The following is a 24,403-nucleotide window of genomic DNA, read 5'->3' as shown; positions in this document are numbered from 1 at the left end:
CATGACCAACTCCGGGTTATGAGCTTAAAGCTTTAGATATTATGAACAACTCAAGGTAGTGGTTGACATGAAAGACTCTGGGTCTTGAGCTTAGGGCTCTAGAAGGTATGAACAACTTAGGGTTGTGAATGATATGAACGACTTAGGATCCCATGAGCTTAGGCCTGTAAATGCTATGAACCACTCTAGGTTGTGGATGATTTGAACGATTCCGTGTCATGAGCTCAAGCCACTAGATGCTATGAACTGCTCATGGTTGTGGAAGATATGAATGACTCTAGGTCGTGAGCTCAGGGCTCTAGACACTATGAACAACTCAGGGCGACAATTAACATGAATGACTTTGGGTAGTGAGCTAAAGGCTCTAGATGCTACTAACAAGTTAAGGTTGTGGATGACATGAACGACTTTGGGTCACGGGCTCATGCCTCTAGATTCTATGAAGAGCTCAAGCCTATGGTTGACATAAAAGACTCCTAGTCGCGAGCTTAAGGCTCTAGAAGTTATGCATAACTTAAGTTTATCAATGACTAGAAAGACTTTGGGTCATGAGCTGAGGACTCTAAATGCTATACAGAGGTTTGGGTTTTCGATGACATGAAAGACTCTAGGTCGAGAGCTCAGGGCTCTAGGTAATATGAACAGCTCAAGATTGTGATTGACATGAATGACTCTAAATTATGAGCTTAAGGCTCTAAATGCTATGAATAGCTCTGGGCTATGGATGACATGAGCTACTCTAGGTCGTGAGACCAAAGCTCTAGATGCTATAAAAAGCTTAGAGTTGTGGATGATATGAACGACTCAGGATCACATTAGCTTAAGCCTCTAGACACTATGAACTGCTTAAAGCTGTGGATGATATGAATGATTCTACATCATGAGTTGAAGCTTCTAGATGATATGAACTGCTAAAATCCATGGTTGACATGAATGACTCTGGGTTGTGAGCTCAGGCTTGTAAATGCTATTAACAACTTAGGGTTGTGGATAAGATGAATGACTTCGGTTCATTAGCTCAGGCCTCTAAATTCTATGAACAACATAGGATTGTGATTAACAAGCAAGACTCCAAGTCATGAGCTCAGGGCTCTAAATGCTATGCACAACTTACGGTTGTTGATGACATGAAAGACTTCAGGTTGTGAGTTCAAGGCTCTCGATGTTATGAACTTCTCAAGGCTATGGTTGACATGAACAACTCCAGGTCTTGAGCTTAAGGCTCTAGATGCTATTAATAGCTCAAGGTTGTAGAAGACATTAGGTACTCTAGGTCCAGAACTCAGGGCTCTAGATGCTATGAATAACTTCGAGCTATGATTGAGATGAACGACTTTGGGTAGTAAGCTCAAGGCTCTTGATGCTATGAACAACTTAATGCTGTCAATGACATGAAATAATACAGATCATAGGCTCAGCGTTGTAGATACTATGAACAACTAAGGCTTATGGTTGACATGAACGACTCTCGAACAAGAGCTCAAGGCTCCAGTTGCTATGAATAGCCGATGACAGTAACGGTGATAATAACGATGACAATAACGTTAATGATGATAGAAACAGTGATGGTAATGGTAACGGTAACGATGACGGTGATGGTAACGGTGATAATAATTATGACGATAATGGTAACAATAATGGTGATGATAACGGTAACGATAATGGTAATGGTAACGGTAATGGTAACGATAATGGTAACAGTAACGGTAATGATAATGGTAACGGTAATAGAGACGGTAACGATGACGATAACAATAAGGGAAACAGTAACAATAACGATGACAATAATAGTGACGGTAACGGTAATGGTAATAGTGACGGTATGGGTGACATAATCGGTAACGGTGACGATAACGGTAAAAGTGATGGTAACAGTGACGATAACGATAACGGTAACGATAACGATAATGGTAACGGTAATGGTAACGGTAATAGTGACGGTATCGGTTACGATAATAGTGACGATATCGATAACTGTAATGATGACGGTCACGGTGATAGTAACAGTGACGATAACGGTAACAGTGACGGTAACGGTGACGATGATGATGATAATAACGGTGAAAGTAACAGTGACGATAAAGGTTAAGATGATAGTAACAGTAACAGTAAAAATAACAGTGATGGTGACTGTAATGGTAACGGTGACAGTGACGGTAATGATACCGGTGACGGTGATGGTTGCAGTATTGCGAATGGTAACGGTAACGATAACGGTAACGGTAGCGGTGGCGATAACGGTGATAGTAACTGTAACGATAACGATAATGCTAACCGATAACAATGACCGTAATGGTGACAGTAATGGTGACGGTAATGGTGACGGTAACAGTAACAATAATGGTAACGGTAACGATAACGGTAACGGTGACTGTAACGGTGAGGGTAATGGTAACGGTAACAGTGACAGTAATAATGATGGTAACGGTGACGATAACAGTGATGGTGATAGTAACGGTGATGGTAATGGTGACAATAACAATAACGAAAACAGTAACGTTGAAGTAATGGTAATGATAACGGTAACGGTGAAAGTGATGGTAACGGTATTGGTAACAGTGACGGTGACAATAATGGTTAAAGTAATAGTGATGATAATGGTTAAGATGACAGTCATGGTAATAGTAAAAATAGTAATGACGGTGACTGTAATGGTAATGGTAAAGATGACAGTGATGGTGACGGTAACGATAACGATAACAGTAATAGTAGCAATATTGCGGATTGTAACGGTAATGGTAATAGTGATGATGACGGTAACGTTAATGATGATGATAAAGGTAATGGTAATAGTAACGGGGACAGTAACCGTAACTGTAATGGTAATGGTAACGGTGATGGTAATGGTGATGGTGACGGTAACACTGACGGTAACGGTAACGGTAATAGTAACAGTGACGGTAACCGTAATAATAACACTGACGATAACGATGATGGTAACAGTGACAATAACGGTAACGGGGAGGGTAATGGTAACAATGACGATGACGATAACGGTGATGATAATAGTATTGATAATGGTAATGGTAACGGTAACGGTAATGATGACGATAACGATGACAATAACAGTGACGATAATGGTAATGGTAAGGGTGACGGTAACAGTGATGGTAACAATGAAAGTAACGATGACAATAATAATGACGGTAACGATATAACAGATGGTAATGATAACATTGACGATAGCGGTAACAGTAACGATGACGTTAACCGTAACGATAACGATAACGATGACTATAACGATGACGATAACGGTAACAATAACGATGACGGTAACGGTAAAGGTAACGGTGACGGTAACAATAATGGTGACGGTAACTGTAACGGTAATAGTGACTGAAACGGTAACAGTGGCGGTAACGGTGATAATAACGGTGACATTGACTATAACGATGACGGTAAAGGTGACAGTAACGGTAACAATAACGATAATGGTAACGAAAACAGTAGTAATAATAACAAAAATAATAACGGAAATGATGACAATAGTAGTGACGGTAATGCTAACGATTACGATAATGGTAATAGTAACAGTGATGGTATCTGTAACGATGACGGTAACGGTGAAAGTGATGGTAATAGTGACGATAATGGTAACGGTGATGATAATGATAATGATAATGGTAACGGTAACATTCACGATAACGGTAATGGTAACTGTCACGGTGACGATAATAGTGACAGTAACGGTATTGATGACGGTAATGGAGACGGTAACAATGACGATAACGGTGATAGCATCGGTAACAGTGACAGTGATAGTAATGGAAACAGTAACGGTAACTGTATCGGTAACAGTGATGGTGACTGTAATGATGATGGCAACGTTGACTATGATGGTAGTTGGGAAAGTAATGGGGACGATAATGGTAACCGTAAAAATAACGGTGATGGTGACTGTAATGGTAACGGCAAGGGTGACGATGACGGTGACGGTAAAAATAACATTAACAATGATGGTAGCAGTATCACGATTGGAAACGGTAATGGTGATGATGACGGTGACGGTAACGGTAATGCTGATGGTGACAGTAACGGTAACGCTAACGGTAAAGGTAACGGCAACAGTAACGGTAACGGTGACAATAACGGTAACGGTGACAGTAATGGTAACGGTACCGGTAATGATGACGGTAACGGTGACAATAACGATGACGGTAACGGTGACGGTAACGGTGACAGTAATGGTGACGATAACGCTGATAGTAATCGTGACGGTAACGGTCACGATAATTGTAACGATAACGATGACGGTGACGGTAGCAGTATCGATAGCGGTGATGATAACAATGATGGTAACAGTATCAGTAACATTGATGGTAACGGTGATGATAACGATGATGATGACGGTAACAGTATCGATAATAGTGATGGTAAGAGTATCAGTAACGGTGATGGTAACAGTGACGGTAATGCTGACGATAACGATGACGGTAACGATATCGGTAATGGTGATAATAACGGTAACGATGACGGTAATTGTGACGGTAACGGTAACAGTAATAATAACGGTAATGATGATGAAAACGATGATGGTGACCATAACTTTAAAATTAAGGGTGACGGTGATGGTAACGGTATCACGGATGGTAATGGTAATGGTAACAGTAACGGTGACGGTAATGGTAACAGTAATAGCAACGGTGACAGTAATGGTAATAGTAACAATGACGATAACGGTGACGATAAAGGTGACAGTCACGGTAATGGTGACGATCACGCTAATGGTAACAGTGATAGTAACGGTAACGGTAACGGTGGTGGTAACAGTGTTGTTGACGGTAAGAGTGATGGTAACGATGAAGTAATGATAACAATGACAGAAATAGTAACGGTGACAGTAATGGTGAAGGTAAAAATAACATTAATCGCAACGATAACGGCCACCATTATAGTAACGGTGACGGTAACAATAATGGTGAAGGTAACAGTAAGGGTAACGATGATGTTGACGGTAATGGTGACGGCAAAAGTGACGATGATGATAATGGTAACAGTAATAGTGACGGTAATGGTAACGGCGACGGTAACAATGACGGTAATGTTAACGGTGATGGTAACAGTAACGGTAACGGTGACGGTAACGGTAACGATAACGGTAACGGTAACGCTGATGGTAACATTGACGGTAACGGTAACATTAAATATGATGGTAACCATAATGATAACGATAACGATGATGATAACAATGATGGTAACGGTAACGGTGGTAGTAACGGTGATGGTAACGGTAGAGGGAACCGTAATGGTAATGGTAACAATAACGGTAACGGTAACAGTAATGATAATAATAACAGTAACGATAACGGTGATGATAACAATAACTGAAATAGAAACGGTGACAGTAACGGTGATGGTAACGATAACGGTAATAGTAACGATGATGGTAACTGTGACACTAACATTGACGGCATCGGTAATGGTGACGGTAATGGTGAAAGTGATGGTAACGGTGACGGTGATGGCAATAGTGACAATAACAATAACGGTAACGGTAACAGTGATGGTGACAGTAATAGTATTGATAACGGTGATGGTACCAGTATCAATAACGGTGACGATAACGGTGATGGTAACAATATCGGTAACGGTGACGATAACAATAATGGTAACGGTATCAGTAACGGTGATGGTAACAGTAACAGTAAGCGTGACGATAACGGTGACGGTGATTGTAATAATAAAATTAAGGGTGACGGTAACAATAATGGTGATAATAACGGTATCGTGGACGATAACGGTAATGGTAACGGTAATAATGACGATAATGGAAACGGTCATGGTACTAGTGATGGTAATGGTGACGATGACGCTAACGATAATGGTGATAGTAATAGTAACGGTGACGGTAATAGTGCCGTTGACGGTAAGAGTGACGGTAACGGTGATAGTAATGATAATAGTGATAGAAATAGTAATGTTGACGGTAACAGTAATAGTAACAGTAATGGTGACGGTAATGGTAGTGGTAACAATGACGATAATGGAGACGGTCATGGTATTGGTGATGGTAATGATGACGATCACGCTAACGATAATGGTGATAGTAATAGTAACAGTGACGGTAACAGTGTCGTTGACGGTAAGAGTGACAGTAACGGTGACAGTAATGATAATAGTGACAAAAATACTAACAATGACGGTAAAAATAAAGGTAATGGTAACGATAACGGCCACAGTTATAGTAACGGTGATGATGACGGTGATGGTAATGGTAATGGTAACGGTAATGATAACGGTGACGATAACGCTGTCGCTGACGGTGATGGTAATGGTAACGGTGATGATAACACTGTCGGTGATGGAAACGGTAATAATAACGACGACGGTAACGATGAAGGTAATGGTGACAAAAACAGTGAAGGTAATGATGACGGTAACAGTGACGATAATGGTGAGGGTAACGATGAGGGTGACGGTGACAGTAACGGTTACGATAAAGGTACCAGTGATGGTAATGGTGATGATTACGATGGCAGTCACGGTAACGGTGATGGTAATGGTGACAATGATGGTAACGGTGATGGTGATAGTGACGGTGACGGTGATGATGAAGGTAAAAGTGATAATAACGATAAAGGTGACGATAACAGTGACAGTGACGGTAACAGTATCGATAATGGTGATGGTACTACTATAGGTAATGGTGATGGTAATAGTATCGATAACGGTGATGGTAATAGTGACGATAATGATAACAGTAACGATGACGGTGGCGGTTACAATACCGGTAATAGTGACGGTAAGGGAAACAGTAACGGTTATGGTAATAATGACGGTAACGATATCGGTAACAGTAACTATAAGGGTGACGATAACGATGATGGTGATCGTAATAGTAAAATTAAGGGTGACGATGACGGTAACAATAACGGTGATAATAATGGTATCGCGGACGATAACAGTAATAGTAATGGTGACGGTGACGGTAACGGTAACGGTAATAGTAACGGTGACTGTAACAGTAACGGTAATAGTAACGGTGACGGTAACGGTAACGGTAATAGTAACGATGACGGTAACGGTAACGGTAATAGTAACGATGATGGTAACGATAACGGTAACGGTAACCATAACGGTGGCGGTAACGATAATGGTAACAGTGACGAAAATGGAGACAGTCATGGTAATGGTGATAGTCACGCTAATGGTAATGGTGACGGTAATAGTAACGGTGACAGTAATAGTAACGGTGACGGTGACGGTAATGGTGACAATAACTATAATAGTGACGAAAATAGTAACGGTGTGACGGTAATGGTAACAATAAAAATAACGGTAATGGTAACGATAACGATGACGGTGACGGTAACAATAACAGTGACGATAACACTGTCACTGACGGTGATGGTAACGGTAATGGTAACGGTAACGGTAATGGTGATGATAACGTTGCTGGTGACAATAACGGTAACAATAATGGTGATGGTAACGATGAAGGTAATGGTGACGAGAACGATGATGAAAACGGTGAAGGTAACGGTGATGGTATCGGTTATGGAAAAAGGTACCAGTAACGATAATGGTGATGGTAACAATAACGGTGACGGTAACAGTGATGGTAATGGTGATAGTGATGGTAACAGTGACGATGATAGTAAAATTGAAAATAACGATAAAAGTAACGGTAACGGTGACCATGACGGTAACCGTATCGATAACAATGATGGTACTAGTGTCGATAACGATGACAGTAACGGTGATGGTAGCAGTATAGGTAATGGTGATGGTGGTGACGATAATGATAATGATAATGGTAACGGTGATGGTGATGGTAACAATATCGGTAACGATGATGGTAAGGTGACGGTAACGGTGACGGTAACGATGACGGTAACGGTAGCGGTAACGGTAACATTATCGGTAACGATGACGAAAACGGTGACGATAATGGTGACGGTACGGTGATGATAACGGTGACGGTAAGGATATCAGTAACAGTAACGGTAAGGGTGACGATAATGGTGACGATGACGATAACGGTGATAGTGATCGTAATAATAAAATTAAGGGTGATGGTGATGGTAACGATAACGGTGACAATAATGGTATCGCATACGATAACGGTAATGGTAACGGTAGCGGTAATAGTAAAGGTGACAGTAACGGTAATAGTAATAGTAACGGTAACGGTAATGGTAATAGTAACGATAACGATGACGATAATGGAGATGGTCACGGTAATGGTGATAGTCACGCTAATGGTAATGGTGATGGTAACAGTAACGGTGATGGTAACGGTGACAGTAACGATAATAGTGGTGAAAATAGTAACGGTGATGGTAATGGTAACGATAAAAATAACAGTAATGGTAACGATAACGACCACGATTATAGTAACAATGACGATGATGGTGACAGTAACGATAATGGTAACGATGACGATAACGCTGTCAGTGACAGTAACGGTAACGGTAACAATAACGGTGATGATAACGCTGTCAGTGACGATAACGGTAATGGTAATGGTAACGCTAACGGTGAAGGTAACGGTAACGGTGAAGGTGAAGGTAATGGTGACGGTAATAATGACGGTAACGGTGAGGGTAATGGTTACGGTAAAGGTACCGATACCGGTAACGATGACAGTAATGGTGACGATAATGGTGAGGGTAATGGTAACGGTGATGGTAACGGTGACAGTAACGGTGACGGTAATGGTAACGGTGACTATAACGGTAACGATAACAGTGACGGTAACGGTGACGATGACGGTAACTGTGATGATGACGATAAGGGTGACGGTCACGATAACGGTCACGGTAATGGTGACAGTGACAGTAGTGGTGATGGTAACGGTAAAGGTGACGGTGACGGTAACGGTAATAGTAATGGAACCGATAACAGTCACAGTGACGGTATTAGTGTTTGTAACGGTGATAGTAATAGTATCGATAATAGTGACGGTGACAGTGACGGTGACGGTGACGGTGACGGTGACGGTGACGGTGACGGTGACGGTGACGGTGACGGTAATGGTGACGGTAATGGTAATGGTGACTGTAACGGTAACGGTAACGGTGACAGTGACGATGACGGTAATGGTGATGATTATGGTGACGGTCACGATAACGGTTATGGTAATGGTGACAGTGACGGTAGTGGTGATGGTAACGGTAAAGGTGACGGTGACTGATTCATGGCCAGTCGGTGTGCCAGCTGATTCGTGTCCAGCTGGTGCTCCTTGATTGAGGGAGTAATCAACAAAATTTATAACCTATTACACCATATACTAGGGTAGCAAAGAAAAAGCTACTATAGTATAGCGGCTCTAGGATCGTTCACTAGGAAGGGTTTCCAAATTACAAATGATACCAATTCAAAGTGAATTGGTGCTTTTTCATTTCAAGGTTAGCTCAAGAAATAAAACACAAACTTTGGTTTAGAAAGATTTAGATTTAAGCTAACGGAAAAACAAGTAATGGAAATTACTTAGGAAGAAAAACATTCCTTGGAGAGTTAGGTTCACTGGGAAGGTTCCTCATGCAAAAGACATAGTTCAGGTCAGTTGGTTCATTTCCTCGCGTGAGAGAATCAACATATAGTCAATTCTCTAACCGGTGTTGTACAGATACATCCTTTAATTGGATTTCAGCTTTAATTCCCTCTCACTGATGCAACTTGCAATGGTTCATGCCTCTCACGAGCACTTACCATTCAAGATGATCTTTAACCTTGGACTTCCCTTCAAAAGCTCGCAAGAGATAACTAATGGATGTCTCCTTGGAGTCCAAAAGCTTACCAAGTGTTGGCAATTCTAGAAAATCCTACCTTCAAGTCACCTCCCAGAGGCTCGCAAGGGGTAAACTAGTGCATCTCCATGGACGGAGATCACTTGCCTTACCAAGTGTTGGCCCAGGTGACTCTAAGGTGTTTTAAGTTAACTAAAAACATAGAAATCACTAAAGGATTTCACTTCCTCTTCATTAATGGCTGAAACCACAAAGCTTTGCATTCTTGCACTTGGAACCTTTCCCGGCAACCTTAGCTCCAAGGAACTAAAGGTTTAGTTACTCATTTTCTGGGGAAAATTCCTCAGAGAGTTCATAACTTAGAAAAAGATGAAAAATACAAAGTGAGAAGGTAAGGCAAAACAAAGGGCCTGAACTTTGCTTGCTTTCAAACTTTTACAAAAGGGTTCCTCCTCGAGAACAGGCTCTCGAGAGGTATTTATATAAACATAATACAAAACTAATTATTACATGGATATTTACTCTTTTTCCTAACTTAAAAGCTAAGGAATCTTGTAATTGGTGGCTTACAAGGAGAATTTTGGGATTTAGACAACAAAAATCTGATAAAAAATATCTCCCAATGTCGGTAGCAAATATCGGGACACACTAAGGACCATTTCGCAAGAGAAAATGATGTCTGCGAAATTTCGCAGACACTAAAAAAGGGCTGCGAAATCATTTCTCAGCAAAAGGCTAATCTCGCAGCTCTGCGAAGTTGGCTTTCACCTTGAGGCTCTCAGCTTCCAACGTGCGGCATATATCGGGCAACTTCAGGAGGAAATCCACAACACTGTGCAAAAAGGCTGCGAAATCATTTCGCAACAAAAGGGTGATTTCGCAACACTTTGCAAAATGCTTCCTTCAGCTTAGAGTGATTAACTTGCAATGGCTGTAACTTCTTCATTTCAACTCCGAATTGCGCACCGTTTGAAGAATTGGATTGTTGACTTCCTGAGCTTTGAAATGGTATATAGCATGCATCAATTGGCCTTCAGAAAGTGCTCCAAAAGTGGCTGATATGACTGTCATCAAGGATATGCTTTATGGCAGATTCTCTTTGCTTCTTCTCCTTGCATTCCGGATTTACTTATGGCAAAGGACTTCCAAGCTTTGGTTCTTCATGTTTCTGAGCTTCCAATTGCTTTGCCCAAGATTCCTCATAACTCTCCTCAATCTCGGATTGCTTTGGTGATCAAAAAGCTATCAAAACACCAAAACTTAACACAATTTGATTAGAAGTGCTTGCAAAGGTCCTTAATATGTTAATTGGGTTAAGGCAATAACTACTACTCAAAAGTGTTGAAAAGAGTTAATTACAAGCTATGAAATAGCACATTTTGAGTAGTAATCAGTGACTGTGACGGTAAGGGTAATAGTAACGGTACCGATAACAGTCACGGTGATGATGATAGTGATTGTAACGGTGATAGTAATAATATCGGTAACAGTGACGGTGATAGTAACGGTTACGATAACTGTAATGGTGACATTAACAGTACCGGTAAAAGTGACGGTGAAGACAACCTGATGGAACTGTGACGATAATAGAATCAATAACGATAACGATATCGGTGACGGTAACGATGATGGCATCGGTAAATATAACAGTAATGGTATTGGTGATGATAACAGTGACTGTGACGGTAATGGTAACAATAATGGTAACGATAACGGTGACGGTAACGAAAACGGTAACGGTTATGGTTACAGTTATAGTAACGATAACACTAACGATGATGGTGACAGTAACGGTGAGGTTAATAGTGACGGTAATGGTGACGAAAATTGTGACTGTGACAATAACGGTGACAATAATGGTAACGATAACGGTGACGGTAACAATAACGGAAATAGTAATAGTAATGGTAATAGTGACGGTAACAATAACGATAATGGTAACGGTACCGTTGATGTTAACGGTGACAGTAATTGTGATAGTCACGATGACGATGACGGTAATAGTGCTAGTGATGGTAACGGTGATGGTGACGGTAACGGTAACATAGACGGTAACAGAGACGATGACGGTAACAGAGATGGTAACGGAGACTGTGATGGTAAAGGTGACGGTAATGGTTATGGTAATAGTTACAGTAATGGTAACGATTATGATGACAGTAACGGTTACGGTGATGATCACAATAACGGTGACAGTGATGGTGACTGTAATGGTAACGGTAAGGGTGACTGTAACGGTAATGGTAACGACATTGTAGATGGTAATGGTCATGGTGACGATGACTATAATGGTAACGCTGATAGTAACTATAACGGTAACAATAACAGTAACAGTAACGGTGACGACAACCGTAATAGTAATGGTAATGGTAACGGTGATGGTAACTGTGACGTTGACGATAACAGTTACAACAACGGTGACAGTAAAAGTAACAGTGACAGTAAGGGTAATGATGATGGTAACAACAACGATAAGGGTGACAATAATGGTTACAATGACAGAAATGATGACGGTAAGGGTGATGATCACAGTAACAGTAACAATGACGGTAAGGGTAACGCTAACAATGACTGTAACGATGATAGTAATGGTGACGGTATCGGTAATGGTGATTATAACGGTGACAGTGACGATGAAGGTGATTGTAACGGTAACAGTGATAGTAATGGTGACGGTAACGGTGACGGTAACGTTGACGGTGATGGTTACAGTGATGGTAATGATAATGGTGATGGTAACGGTCATGGTATCGGTCATGGTATCGATAACAGTCACAGTAATGGTAGAGGTAATGTTGACGGTAATGGTTGCAGTGACGGTAATGGTAACGGTAACGGAAACGGTGATGGTAACGGTAACGAAAACGATGACAGTGACGGTACCGGTAACGGTGATAAAAACGGTGATGAAAGTGATGACGGTAAAGGTGACGGTGGCAGTAACGGTTACGATAACAATGATGGTAATGGTTACAGTGATGGTGATGGTAACAATGAAGGTAACGGTAGCAATAACAATGATGGTAACGGTGATGGTTACGGTAATGGTGATGGTAACGGTGACGGTTACGGTAATGGTGATGGTAACGGTGACGGTTATGGTAATGGTGACGATAACGGTCACGATAACGATGACGAAAATGGTGATGGTGACGGTGATAGTAACCATGGCTGTAATAGTAACAGTGACGGTGACGGTGATGATAACACAGACGGTAACGATGATGGTTACAGTCAAGATGATGGTAACGGTGACGGTAATGATAACTGTGACAGTAAGAATAACAAAAACAATAACGGTAACTATGACGGTAACAAGAATGATAATGGTAACGGTAACGATGAAAGAAATGGTAACTCTAATTGTAACATAATGATAAGGGTGATAGTTACAGTAATGATAACGGTAACGCTGATAGTAATGGTAAAGGTAACAATAACGATGACGATAACCATAACGGTAACGGTAACAGTGACAAATAATGGTGATGGTAATGGTAACAGTGATTGTAACGGTGACGTTGACGGTAATAGTGATGGTTACGGTGACAGTAGCGGTAATAGTGTCACTAACAGTAACAGTGATGGTAACGGTAACTGTAACAATAAGGGTAACAGTAACGGTATTGGTGACAATAATGGTCATGATGACGGTAACGGTGACGGTGATGGTAACGGTATTAGTAACGGTAACAATAACGATAATGGTGACGATAACGATCACAACAATGGTGATGGTAACGGTAATGGTGTGATAATGGTAACAGTTAAATATGACTGTAAAGATGACGTTAACAGTAACAGTGATGGTAACGGTGATAGTTGCGGTAATAGTGACAGTAACAGTAACGGTGATGGTATCGGTGATGGTAATAGTGACGATAATGGTTATGGTGATGGTAACGATAACGATAACGGTGATGGTAATAGTAACAGTAACAGTAACATTAACGGTGACAATAACAGTAACGTTAACGATAAGGGTCATGGTAACGGTAATAGTGACGGTGATAGTGATTGTAACGGTGACGGTGACGGTGACGGTGATTGTAATGGTAACAGTGATAGTAATGGTGACAGTGACAGTAACGTTGACGGTGATGGTTACAGTGACGATAATGATACTGGTGACGGTAACGGTCGTGGTATCGATAACAGTCATAGTAATGGTAGCGGTAACGTTGACAGTAATGGTTATAGTGACAGTAAAGGTAATGGTAATGGTAACGGTAACGAAAACGGTGATGGTAACGGTAATGGTAACGATAACGGTAACGGTAACAGTAACAGTAATAGTGATAATAATGGTGACAGTGGCGGTAACTGTTACGAAAACGGTGACGGTAACGGTTACGGTGATGGTGATGGTATCAATGACAGTAACGGTTACAGTAATAGTGACGGTAATGGTGATGGTAACGGTGACGGTTACAGTAATGGTGACGGTAACGGTCACGGTAATGGTCTTACTAACGGTGATGATAACAGTGATGGTAACGGTGACAGTAACGGTCATGGTCACGGTTGCAATGACGGTAACGGTAATGGTAATGGTAACGGTGACGGTAACGGTGATGGTAATTGCAATGGTAACAGTAACGATGACGGAAATGGTGATGGTGATAGTAACGATGGTTGTAATAGTAATAGTGATGGTAACGGTTATGATGACGGTGGTGGGAACCGTGACGATAACACAGACGGTAACGATGACGATTATGGTCACGATGACGGTAACGGTGACGATAATGATAACGGTGCCAGTAAGAATAACGATAACAATAACGGTAACAGTGACGGTGATGGTAACAGAAACGATAACGGTAACAATAATGATGACAGAAACGGTAATGGTGATTGTAACATAACGATAAGGGTGACAATTACGGTGATGGTAACGGTAACGTTGACAGTAATGGTAAAGGTAACAGTAATGATGACGATAACCATAACGATAACAGTGACAATAACGGTGATTGTAATAGTGACGGTAACAGTGATGTTGATGGTAATAGTGACGGTTACAATGACAGTACTGGTAAAATTGTCGCTAACGGTAATAGTGACTGTAACTATGACGGTAACGGTAGCTGTAACGATGAGGGTAACAGTAATGGTAATGGTGACAATAACGGTCATGATGACGGTAATGGTGATGGTGATGATAACGGTAACAGTGATGGTAATAGTAACGGTAACGGTGACGACAATGGTGATAGTAACGATGACGTTAACGGTAATAGTGACAGTAACGGTAATAGTGACAGTAACAGTAACAATGATGATAATAGTGATGATAACGGTTGTGGTGATGGTAACGATAACAATAACGGTAATGGTAACAGTAACGGTAACGGTAATGGTAACGGTAACGGTGATGGTAATAGTAATGGTAACGATAACCGTAATGGTGATGGTGACGGTGACTGTAACGGTGACGATGACGGTGAAGGTGATTGTAACGTTAATAGTGATAGTAATGGTGACGGTAACGGTAACAGCAACGACAACATTGACAGTGATGGTTATAGTGACGGTAATGATAATAGTGACGATAACGGTCACGGTATCGATAACAGTTATAGTAATGGTGGCTGTAATGTTGACAGTAATGGTAATGGTAACCATAACATTAACGGTAACGGTAACGGTAACGAAAACGGTGACGATAATGAAAACGGTGATGGTAATAGTAACGGTCACGGTAACAATGATGGTAATAGTAACGGTAACGGTAACGGTGACGGTAACAATAACGGTCACGATGAAAGTGATTGTAACGTTAATAGTGATAGTAATGGTGACGGTAACGATGAAGGTGATTGTAACGTTAATAGTGATAGTAATGGTGACGGTAACGGTAACAGCAACGACAACATTGACAGTGATGGTTATAGTGACGGTAATGATAATAGTGACGATAACGGTCACGGTATCGATAACAGTTATAGTAATGGTGGCGGTAATGTTGACAGTAATGGTAATTGTAACCATAACATTAACGGTAACGGTAACGGTAACGAAAACGGTGACGATAATGAAAACGGTGATGGTAATAGTAACGGTCACGGTAACAATGATGGTAATAGTAACGGTAACGGTAACGGTGACGGTAACAATAACGATAATGGTAATGGTAAAGGGGACGGAAATGGTGACGGTGATAGTAACAATAACGATAACGGTGATGATGATGGTAACTATAATGGTAACAGTGACGGTTACGATAATCGAGTCGATAAAGGTCACGGTCACGCTAATGATCACAGTATCGGTGATGATAACAGTGATGGTAACGGTGACGATAATGGTTATGGTGATGATAACGGTAACAGTAACGGTAATGGTGACTGTGACAGTAAGAATATCGGTAAAGGTGATGGTAATGGTAATGGTAACGGTGATAGTAATGGTTACGATAACGGTAACGGTAATGGTGACGATAACGATAATTGTAACGATAATGGTGACGATATCGGTCACGGTAATGGTAACGATAATGGTGATGATAACGGTGACAGTGACAGTAATGGTGATGGTAACGGTGACGATAACGGTAATGGTAACGGTGAAGGTAACGATAACGGTGACGGTGACGATAACGATGATGGTTATGGTAATGGTTTGAAAATGTTGTAGTGGGCCTTGGACCCAATGCTCACTTGGTAGTTGACATCATTTCCTCCACTCCTTAAATGATTATATTAATTGGTCAAATTATACCTTTTTTTTTTTTTGGAGAGTAGATAAGATTAAATTTTATTTATTGTTTTTAAAAAAATAATATTTCAAATTGTAATTCATCTATATTAAATTTGCAAATAAGTTTTATAATAAATTAATAACCTTTATTTATTTTTCATATTTTATTATTATTTTTTAATAGAAAATTTCAATATTGAATAAAAATAATTAATTATTTTTATTAAACTAATTAATTATAATGAATAAACTATAGTTAATTTAATTTATTTTTATTATTTAATAAAAATTATATATATTATTATTTATTGAAATTTAAAAACTAAAATAATAATCTTATTCAACTAAAGTATATAAACTCTTATCAAACTAAAAACAATGTATATATATATATATGATGTTCTCTCATGCAATTTTTGTTTATGGTTTGATATTTGTATGAAAATGGGAACATTTATAAATATTGAAAAAAAAAGGTCTTAATGATTAACCTATATAATTAGAAAATTAGTATGTTTTAAATTAAAAATTAAATTTGGTAAGTATCAATTTTACCATCATTATTATGTGTGTGTGATGAATATTTAAAAATTTTATTTTAATTAAAAATAAAAATGAAAAAGATGATGTGATTTGGATTTTCTTTTTGTAAAAATATATTATTTTATTCAAATAAATGTAATTATTTTATACTATATAATTTCTAATTTTGTAAAAATATATTATTTTCCAATGTGAGAAAATTCTAATTTTAAGAAAACAAAATTGAATTTTTAATATAAATTTTATAATCATTAATGATATAAATAAAGAAACTATCATAAATCTTTTATCTACTAAACGTGGGGATGATAGATAGAGATAGAGGAGGTAGCAAATTTTTGATAGATAGAGAGAAAGAAGGCAACAGATTTTTTAGAAGCACATACTAAGCACTTTTTCTCTTTTAGGTTTCCGACTTTGTCATTCTCCTGTAGCATTCAAGACTCTAGATTGGCGGGAATAAAATTGGTTTGCTTTTGGTGTTTTTTTTTTTTTGGGGAGACCTAGAAAGCATTTTAGAAATGGTGATGAGCGGTGTGTATGTTATCTGTTTTTTTTTTTTCATATTTTGTGGATGCTTGGAAGTAGTGGTGCTTCTGGTTCTTGATGCCAATAATTGTTCAACATCCCTTGTGTTTTGCGAGAGTTGACCAATGGTGGATTTAGGTGGAGCGTTTTTTTTTGGTTTTTGGTTCAACAGTGGTGTTGAACAAAAAAAAAAAAAAACCTAAATCGAGCCGTCTAACAAGAAAGAAGAAGAAATTATGTTGTATGTGAATGAATGGCAAACAAACAAATATATGACGGAAATAGGGCTAAAAAACAACATTCCGACTTTTATATATAGTATAGATATAGATAAGAGAAAAGATAAGGAAAAGAAAATAATTTAAAATAAAAAATAATTTAAAATCAATAAATTATCTTTATTAGTAATGCTAGTAATGCGAGGCATAGAAAGATCTGAGAGTTAGAATATTTGTTTCCTATTTTAGAATTATCATTTTTCTTTTTAGTAAATTAGTTTTTTTCTTTGTTTTATTTTTTTATTGTAAAATTATTTACACTTCATTTGTTCTATACCTTTTTTTTTTAAGTGATCCTAATAAGAAACTCTAAACTTTTCTTTTCTCCATTTATCTATATTCTTTTTAAATCTCACATGGAATCATAATAAAATTTAATTTAATGGAACTTTTGATTTATAATCTATACTATGTAGAAAAGGATGAGATGTTTGTCACTTTTTTATTTCTAAAAATACTCTTATTAATACTAATAATCAACTTAAATGAGATAACGGAAGTCATTCTTGAAATTGTTATCACAAACCTAAAAGGTAATTCAAAATTTATTTTTTTTCAATACTAATAATCAACTTAAATGAGAATTTAATATTTTCATTTAGTTAGGGTTTCAATTACTTGACATAACAAAAACCATTCTTAAAATTGTCATCACAAACCTAAAAAATAATTCAATATTTAATCTTTTCAATAATAATAATCAACTTAAATGATAATTTAATCTTTTCATTTAGTTAGAATTAAATGAGAATTTAATATTTTCTTAGAATTTTAATTATTTGATGTAGCGGAAATCATTCTCGAAAATTGCTACATATCTAAAAGGTAATTGGAAATTTAATATTTTTATTTGCCTCTAATTTATATTCCATTAAGTGTTTCAATAAGGATTTAATTTAAGGTTCTAATTACTAACCTATCTTTCATTTCCTCAATGAATAAATTATTATTTTTTTTTAAAATTATCTAAAACTTTTTACTTTTTATAACCAATGATTTCCATTCATTTTGAGATATTTAAATCTTTTATTATATTTAATTAAATAATAGTAAATTAATTATAACACTTAATTATACATTATAGATATTTATTGAATAAAAAATTTCATCACTCATTTATGTTATTTATTTAAACAAATTTAAATTTTATTAAGAAAATTACAAAATTGTTTTAAAAAATATTAAAATTTTGATATAAAATTTACCAAAATGATGAAATTTTTTTTATTGAGATTGTAATTCTTTCGATTTTTTTTAAAAAATATTTTTAAAACAAAACTTATTTTTTCCTTTACCTTTTTTTTTCCTTCTACTTTTCGTCTTTATTTTTTTTCTTTCGCATTTTCCTTCAAATTATTTGAAAACCAAATATAGCCTTAAAGTCTATTTTTTTCCATAATTTATTGTCCATACATAATGTAGGTGACAATTCAATAGTCATTCTTAGATGCTTTGGATGATTAAAAATTAAAATTTTGCACATATGACGTGATTCTATTTCAATGTTTTAAGATAATTTCATTACATTCTAATAATTAATCGACTATATCATCAAATCTAATTATATTTTCTTAATAATTTTATATTTTTTAAGTAATTCAATTTTTGTTAGAATTTCTTTAATACAATTACAAAGAGTTATTCTTATTATTTACCAACTACTTAAATTGATGATACTAATTTATTATTATTTTTACTTGATTATTTTTTATTTATTAGGGATTGTTAGTTATCTTACTTGCAATTTATTTTTAAAAAAATTACATTATTAGTTTTTAATTGGTGATTTCTTATTTAGAATTAACAATCAAATTCCATCTCATTTTTACCATATTCATTCTCATGTTTGGATGAATGGAATAAAAAATTTGATTTCATAGAAAATGAAATCTCATGGAATTTTAGTTAATCTTTAACACAAGGTATTTTGATTCCACCTACAAGTTGTTTTTAAAAACAATTTTTTAAAAAATAAAAACTAAAAATATGTTTATCATATGTTTTGATAAGTTGTTTCTAAAAATAATTTTTTTATTTTGATTTTATATTATAAATTCAATTTATATAATATGAACTAAATTTAATTCAAGTCCTATTAAAAATAAAAATAATTTTAAAAATATAATAAAATATGAATAATAAAATTATAAATTATATTATTTATAAATATTATAAAAATAAGAATACCAACATCCTTATAAAAGCATAATTGATTTTTTTTAACTTAATAATAATAATTTAAGAAAAAATGCTAATTCTATTTTATTTTAAATGAATTTAAAAAACAAATAAAGTTTAACTTTTTAAGGTATGAATTAATGAGCAAGTTTTTCATTACATTTACGGTACTTTTGAAATTTTTTATTTAATATGTAATTAATTAATTAGTTTTTGAATTCCAAATTATTCTTAAAAATTAAAAGATTTATTAGGAATATTATTCCTAAAAATTAGAAAATTAATTATTCCTAATTACTTAGAAGATTTATTCCAAATATTTTATTTAGTACTTTAATGTTTGGTGATTTCAATTATTGTAATTGGATGCATTAAGAATATAAGATTGGAAATATTATTTGTTTCCATTTCAATGTTCAGTAACAATGAGAATATAAATGAAAATAATAATAATAAGCTTATACATAGTTTAAAATATATATTTTTTTTAAAAGAACATTGTTTCAGAGTTTGTTTTTTACAAAACAATAAGACTAAAAAAATAATATTTACTTAATAACTAAAAATTAATTTATCCTATAGTTTGGGCTCCATTATTATGCTTGTGGGACTTTCTATTTGACTGTATACACTCTTGGTACAATATTCGGAGTCTCGCAAATATTTATTTCCAATGAATTTCCATTTATTAATATAATCTTTTACGAAATTGATATCTTTGATTGTACAAAATGTGGACCTGGGCATGTCTTGAATGAAAATATAAGAGTAAAATAATAATTTTAATATATCATGTCATTTTCAATATCAAATACCTTTTCTTAAATACCAAATGAAATCATAATTATTAATGAGATTTCATTCATATCGGAATTATTTTTTATTTCATTCCAATTATCATTTAAATGATCCAAATAAAAATCAAATGTTTAGCAAAATTTAGGAAACGGTTTTAAAAAAAAAAAAAAAATCACTTGTAGTACTTTTTGGAGAATTCATAATCCAAATGGAGATTTAGAGTCTATTTAATAATATTTTTAAAGAAAAATAAAGTATCCCACAAAATTTATGAAATACTTTTAAAATTTTGAAAAATAATTAGAATGTGTTTGATAATGATTTTAAGAAATGTTTTTAGTCTTTTTAATAGTTAAAAGATATAATTTTTGAAGTGTTGAAAATATTAGAAGCACTTCCTAAAATCACTACCAAACAAAGAGTCCATTTGGTAATGATTTTAGGAAGCGTTTTTAAATTTTTTAACACTTCAAACATTTCATCTTTCGAGCATTAAAAAAGGCAAAAATTACTTCTCAAAATCGTTGTCAAACGTACTCTTAATGTAAACGAAATTCAAGTAAAAACACTGTCAAATGCATTATTAGAGTTCATTTGACAATGTTTTTAGAAAACACTTTTAGTATAAAAACGTTTTAAAAAACAATTAGATGTTTAATAAAATTTAAAAACACTTTTAAAAATTGAAAAATCACTTAAAATATTATCTGAAAAAAAATACTTAGATAATTCTCTAAATATATATATTTATATTTATATAAATACATTTCTATTTGAATAGAAATATTACAAAACACACTCAAAATTTATTATCCAATACAAGATTAGAAGACCACCTATTTGAAATATATATAAAATCTCAAAAGATCAAATAAAGCTAAAAAGTTTATTAAGGTCATGGAGAAACACTCTTCTCTCACAAGCCCAGGCCTCTCTACTCAAGTATTTGAATGTGGCTGATCAACAAAGAAAGATAGGAGATGGGTTTGCGTATGGGCCAACCTGTTAAAGGGCTCTGCAAGCTAGAATATAGCAAAAAGCATGCTGATCAAAGCTTAGGTTAGAAAATTTAAAAGTCGTTTTTCTCATTTATGACCTAGAGTCATTTGTTTTCCATTTAGAACCCTGAGCTCACAACGTAGAGTCATTTTTCTCATTGACGACCCAGAGTCATTTCGTTTCCATTTAGAGCTCGGAGCTCATGACCTAGACTCGTTTATCTCATTGATAACCCAAAGTCATTTCTTTTCCATTCAAAGCCCTAAGCTCATGACCAACAATCATTTTTCTCATTTATGACCCAGAGTAATTTCTTTTCCATTTAAAGCTTGGAGCACACGACCTAAAGTACTTTTTCGCATTTATGACCTAGATTCATTTCTTTTCTATTTAGAGCCCTGACCTCACGACCCATAGTCGTTTTTTTTTTTCTCATTTATGTCCTAGAGTAATTTTTTTTCCATTTAGAGCCTTGAGCTTGAGACCTTGAATCGTTGTTTCTCATTTATGGCCCAGAGTAATTTCTCTTCCATTTAGAGCCTTGAGCTCATGACGTAGAGTCGATTTTCTCATTTATGATCCGGAGTCATTTCTTTTCCATTTAAAGCCCTAAGCTCACGACCCATAGTCGTTTTTTCTCATTTATGACCCAGAGTCATTTTTTTTTTTTTCCATTTAGAGCTCTGAGCTCACAACCCATAGTCGATTTTCTAATTTATGACCCAGAGTAATTTCTTTTCCATTTAGAGCCCTAAGCTTACCACCCAAATTTGTTTGTCTCATTTATGATCAAGAGTCATTTGTTTTCCATTTAGAACCTTGAGCTCATGACCTAGAGTCGCTTTTCTCATTTATGACACAAAGTCATTTCGTTTCCATTTAAAACTCGGAGCTCACGACCTAGACTCATTTATCTCATTTATAACCCAAAGTAATTTCTTTTCCATTCAAAGCGCTGAGCTTGCGACCTAGAGTCGTTTTACTCATTTATGACCTAGAGTCATTTCTCTTCCATTTAGAGCCCTGAGCTCATGACCTAGAGTCGATTTTCTAATTTCTGACCCAAAGTCATTTGTTTTGCATTCAGAGCCCGAGCACACGACCTAGAGTAGTTTTTCTCATCTATGACCCAAAGTGATTTCTTTTCCATTTAGAGCCCTAAGCTCACAACCCAGATTTGTTCTTTCTCATTTATGACCCAAAGTCATTTCTCTTCCATTTAAAGCCCTGAGCTCACGACCTAAATTCGTTTTCCTCATTCATGACCCAGAGAAATTTGTTTTCCATTTAGAGCCCTAAGCTCACTACCTAGAGTCGTTTTTCTCATTTATGACCCAGAGTCATTTTTTTTTTTCCATTTAGAGCTCTGAGCTCACAACCCATAGTCGATTTTCTAATTTATGACCCAGAGTAATTTCTTTTCCATTTAGAGCCCTAAGCTTACCACCCAAATTTGTTTGTCTCATTTATGATCGAGAGTCATTTGTTTTCCATTTAGAACCTTGAGCTCACGACCTAAATTCGTTTTCCTCATTCATGACCCAGAGAAATTTGTTTTCCATTTAGAGCCCTAAGCTCACTACCTAGAGTCGTTTTTTCTCATTTATGACCCAGAGTCATTTTTTTTTTTCCATTTAGAGCTCTGAGCTCACAACCCATAGTCGATTTTCTAATTTATGACCCAGAGTAATTTCTTTTCCATTTAGAGCCCTAAGCTTACCACCCAAATTTGTTTGTCTCATTTATGATCGAGAGTCATTTGTTTTCCATTTAGAACCTTGAGCTCATGACCTAGAGTCGCTTTTCTCATTTATGACACAAAGTCATTTCGTTTCCATTTAAAACTCGGAGCTCACGACCTAGACTCATTTATCTCATTTATAACCCAAAGTCATTTCTTTTCCATTCAAAGCGCTGAGCTTGCGACCTAGAGTCGTTTTACTCATTTATGACCTAGAGTCATTTCTCTTCCATTTAGAGCCCTGAGCTCATGACCTAGAGTCGATTTTCTAATTTCTGACCCAAAGTCATTTGTTTTGCATTCAGAGCCCGAGCACACGACCTAGAGTAGTTTTTCTCATCTATGACCCAAAGTGATTTCTTTTCCATTTAGAGCCCTAAGCTCACAACCCAGATTTGTTCTTTCTCATTTATGACCCAAAGTCATTTCTCTTCCATTTAAAGCCCTGAGCTCACGACCTAAATTCGTTTTCCTCATTCATGACCCAAAGAAATTTGTTTTCCATTTAGAGCCCTAAGCTCACTACCTAGAGTCGTTTTTCTCATTTAGGACCCAGAGTCATTTTTTTTCCACTTAGAGCCTTGAGCTCACGACTTAGAGTCGTTTTTCTCATTTATGACCCAGAGTAATTTCTTTTCTATTTAGAGCCCTGAGCTCATGACCCATAGTTGTTTTTTTCTCATTTATGACCCAAAGTAATTTCTTTTCCATTTATAGCTTTGAGCTCACGACCCAAAGTTGTTGTTTCATATTTATGACCCAGAGTCATTTCTTTTCCATTTAGAGCCATGAGCTCATGATGTAGAGTCCATTTTCTCATTTATGACCCAAAGTCATTTCTTTTCCATTTAGAGCCCTGAGCTCACCACCCAAAGTCGTTTTTCTCATTTATGACCCAGATTCATTTCGTTTCCATTTAAAGCTCGAAGCTCACGACCTAAACT

General features: G+C 36.2%; 2 protein-coding genes across 2 annotated transcripts; one reads left to right on the top strand and one right to left on the bottom strand.

Moving 5' to 3' along the window:
- Positions 1 to 11,223: 11,223 nt before the first annotated feature.
- On the bottom strand, positions 11,224 to 12,450 carry LOC132253101 (uncharacterized). Its single transcript, XM_059734493.1, has 2 exons — positions 11,640 to 12,450; positions 11,224 to 11,369 (listed from the first exon to the last, which is right to left on the bottom strand). The coding sequence occupies exons 1-2, from the start codon at positions 12,448 to 12,450 to the stop codon at positions 11,224 to 11,226; spliced, it is 957 nt and encodes a 318-aa protein (XP_059590476.1).
- A 373-nt stretch (positions 12,451 to 12,823) lies between these two features.
- On the top strand, positions 12,824 to 16,331 carry LOC132253100 (uncharacterized). The gene is made up of 10 exons (XM_059734492.1): positions 12,824 to 12,967; positions 13,074 to 13,122; positions 13,197 to 13,249; positions 13,303 to 13,903; positions 13,977 to 14,107; positions 14,393 to 14,515; positions 14,568 to 14,838; positions 15,145 to 15,774; positions 15,835 to 16,074; positions 16,267 to 16,331. Exons 1-10 carry the CDS (start codon positions 12,824 to 12,826, stop codon positions 16,329 to 16,331), a joined length of 2,307 nt encoding a protein of 768 aa, XP_059590475.1.
- Positions 16,332 to 24,403: the final 8,072 nt, after the last annotated feature.

This window comes from Vitis vinifera, chromosome 18 (assembly GCF_030704535.1).
Source record: "Vitis vinifera cultivar Pinot Noir 40024 chromosome 18, ASM3070453v1".
In the NCBI taxonomy this organism is placed as follows: domain Eukaryota; kingdom Viridiplantae; phylum Streptophyta; class Magnoliopsida; order Vitales; family Vitaceae; genus Vitis; species Vitis vinifera.
Note: the sequence above shows the minus strand (reverse complement) of the source record. Positions and strands in the feature narration are given on the sequence as shown.

Bases quoted from the DNA above. Each gene is read 5' to 3' on its own strand.
- LOC132253100 (XM_059734492.1), top strand. From the start codon at position 12,824: ATGACGAAAATGGTGATGGTGACGGTGATAGTAACCATGGCTGTAATA. The intron at 13,250-13,302 runs GTAATAGTGTCA...TGTAACAATAAG, and splicing joins TGGTTACGGTGACAGTAGCG to GGTAACAGTAACGGTATTGG. The intron at 13,904-13,976 runs GTAATGGTAATG...TAACGGTAACAG, and splicing joins TGGTTATAGTGACAGTAAAG to TAACAGTAATAGTGATAATA.
- LOC132253101 (XM_059734493.1), bottom strand. From the start codon at position 12,450: ATGACCGATACCATGACCGTTACCATCACCATTATCATTACCATCACT. The intron at 11,370-11,639 runs GTACCGTTACCA...TTACCGTCACAG, and splicing joins TGTCACCGTTAACATCAACG to TCACTGTTATCATCACCAAT.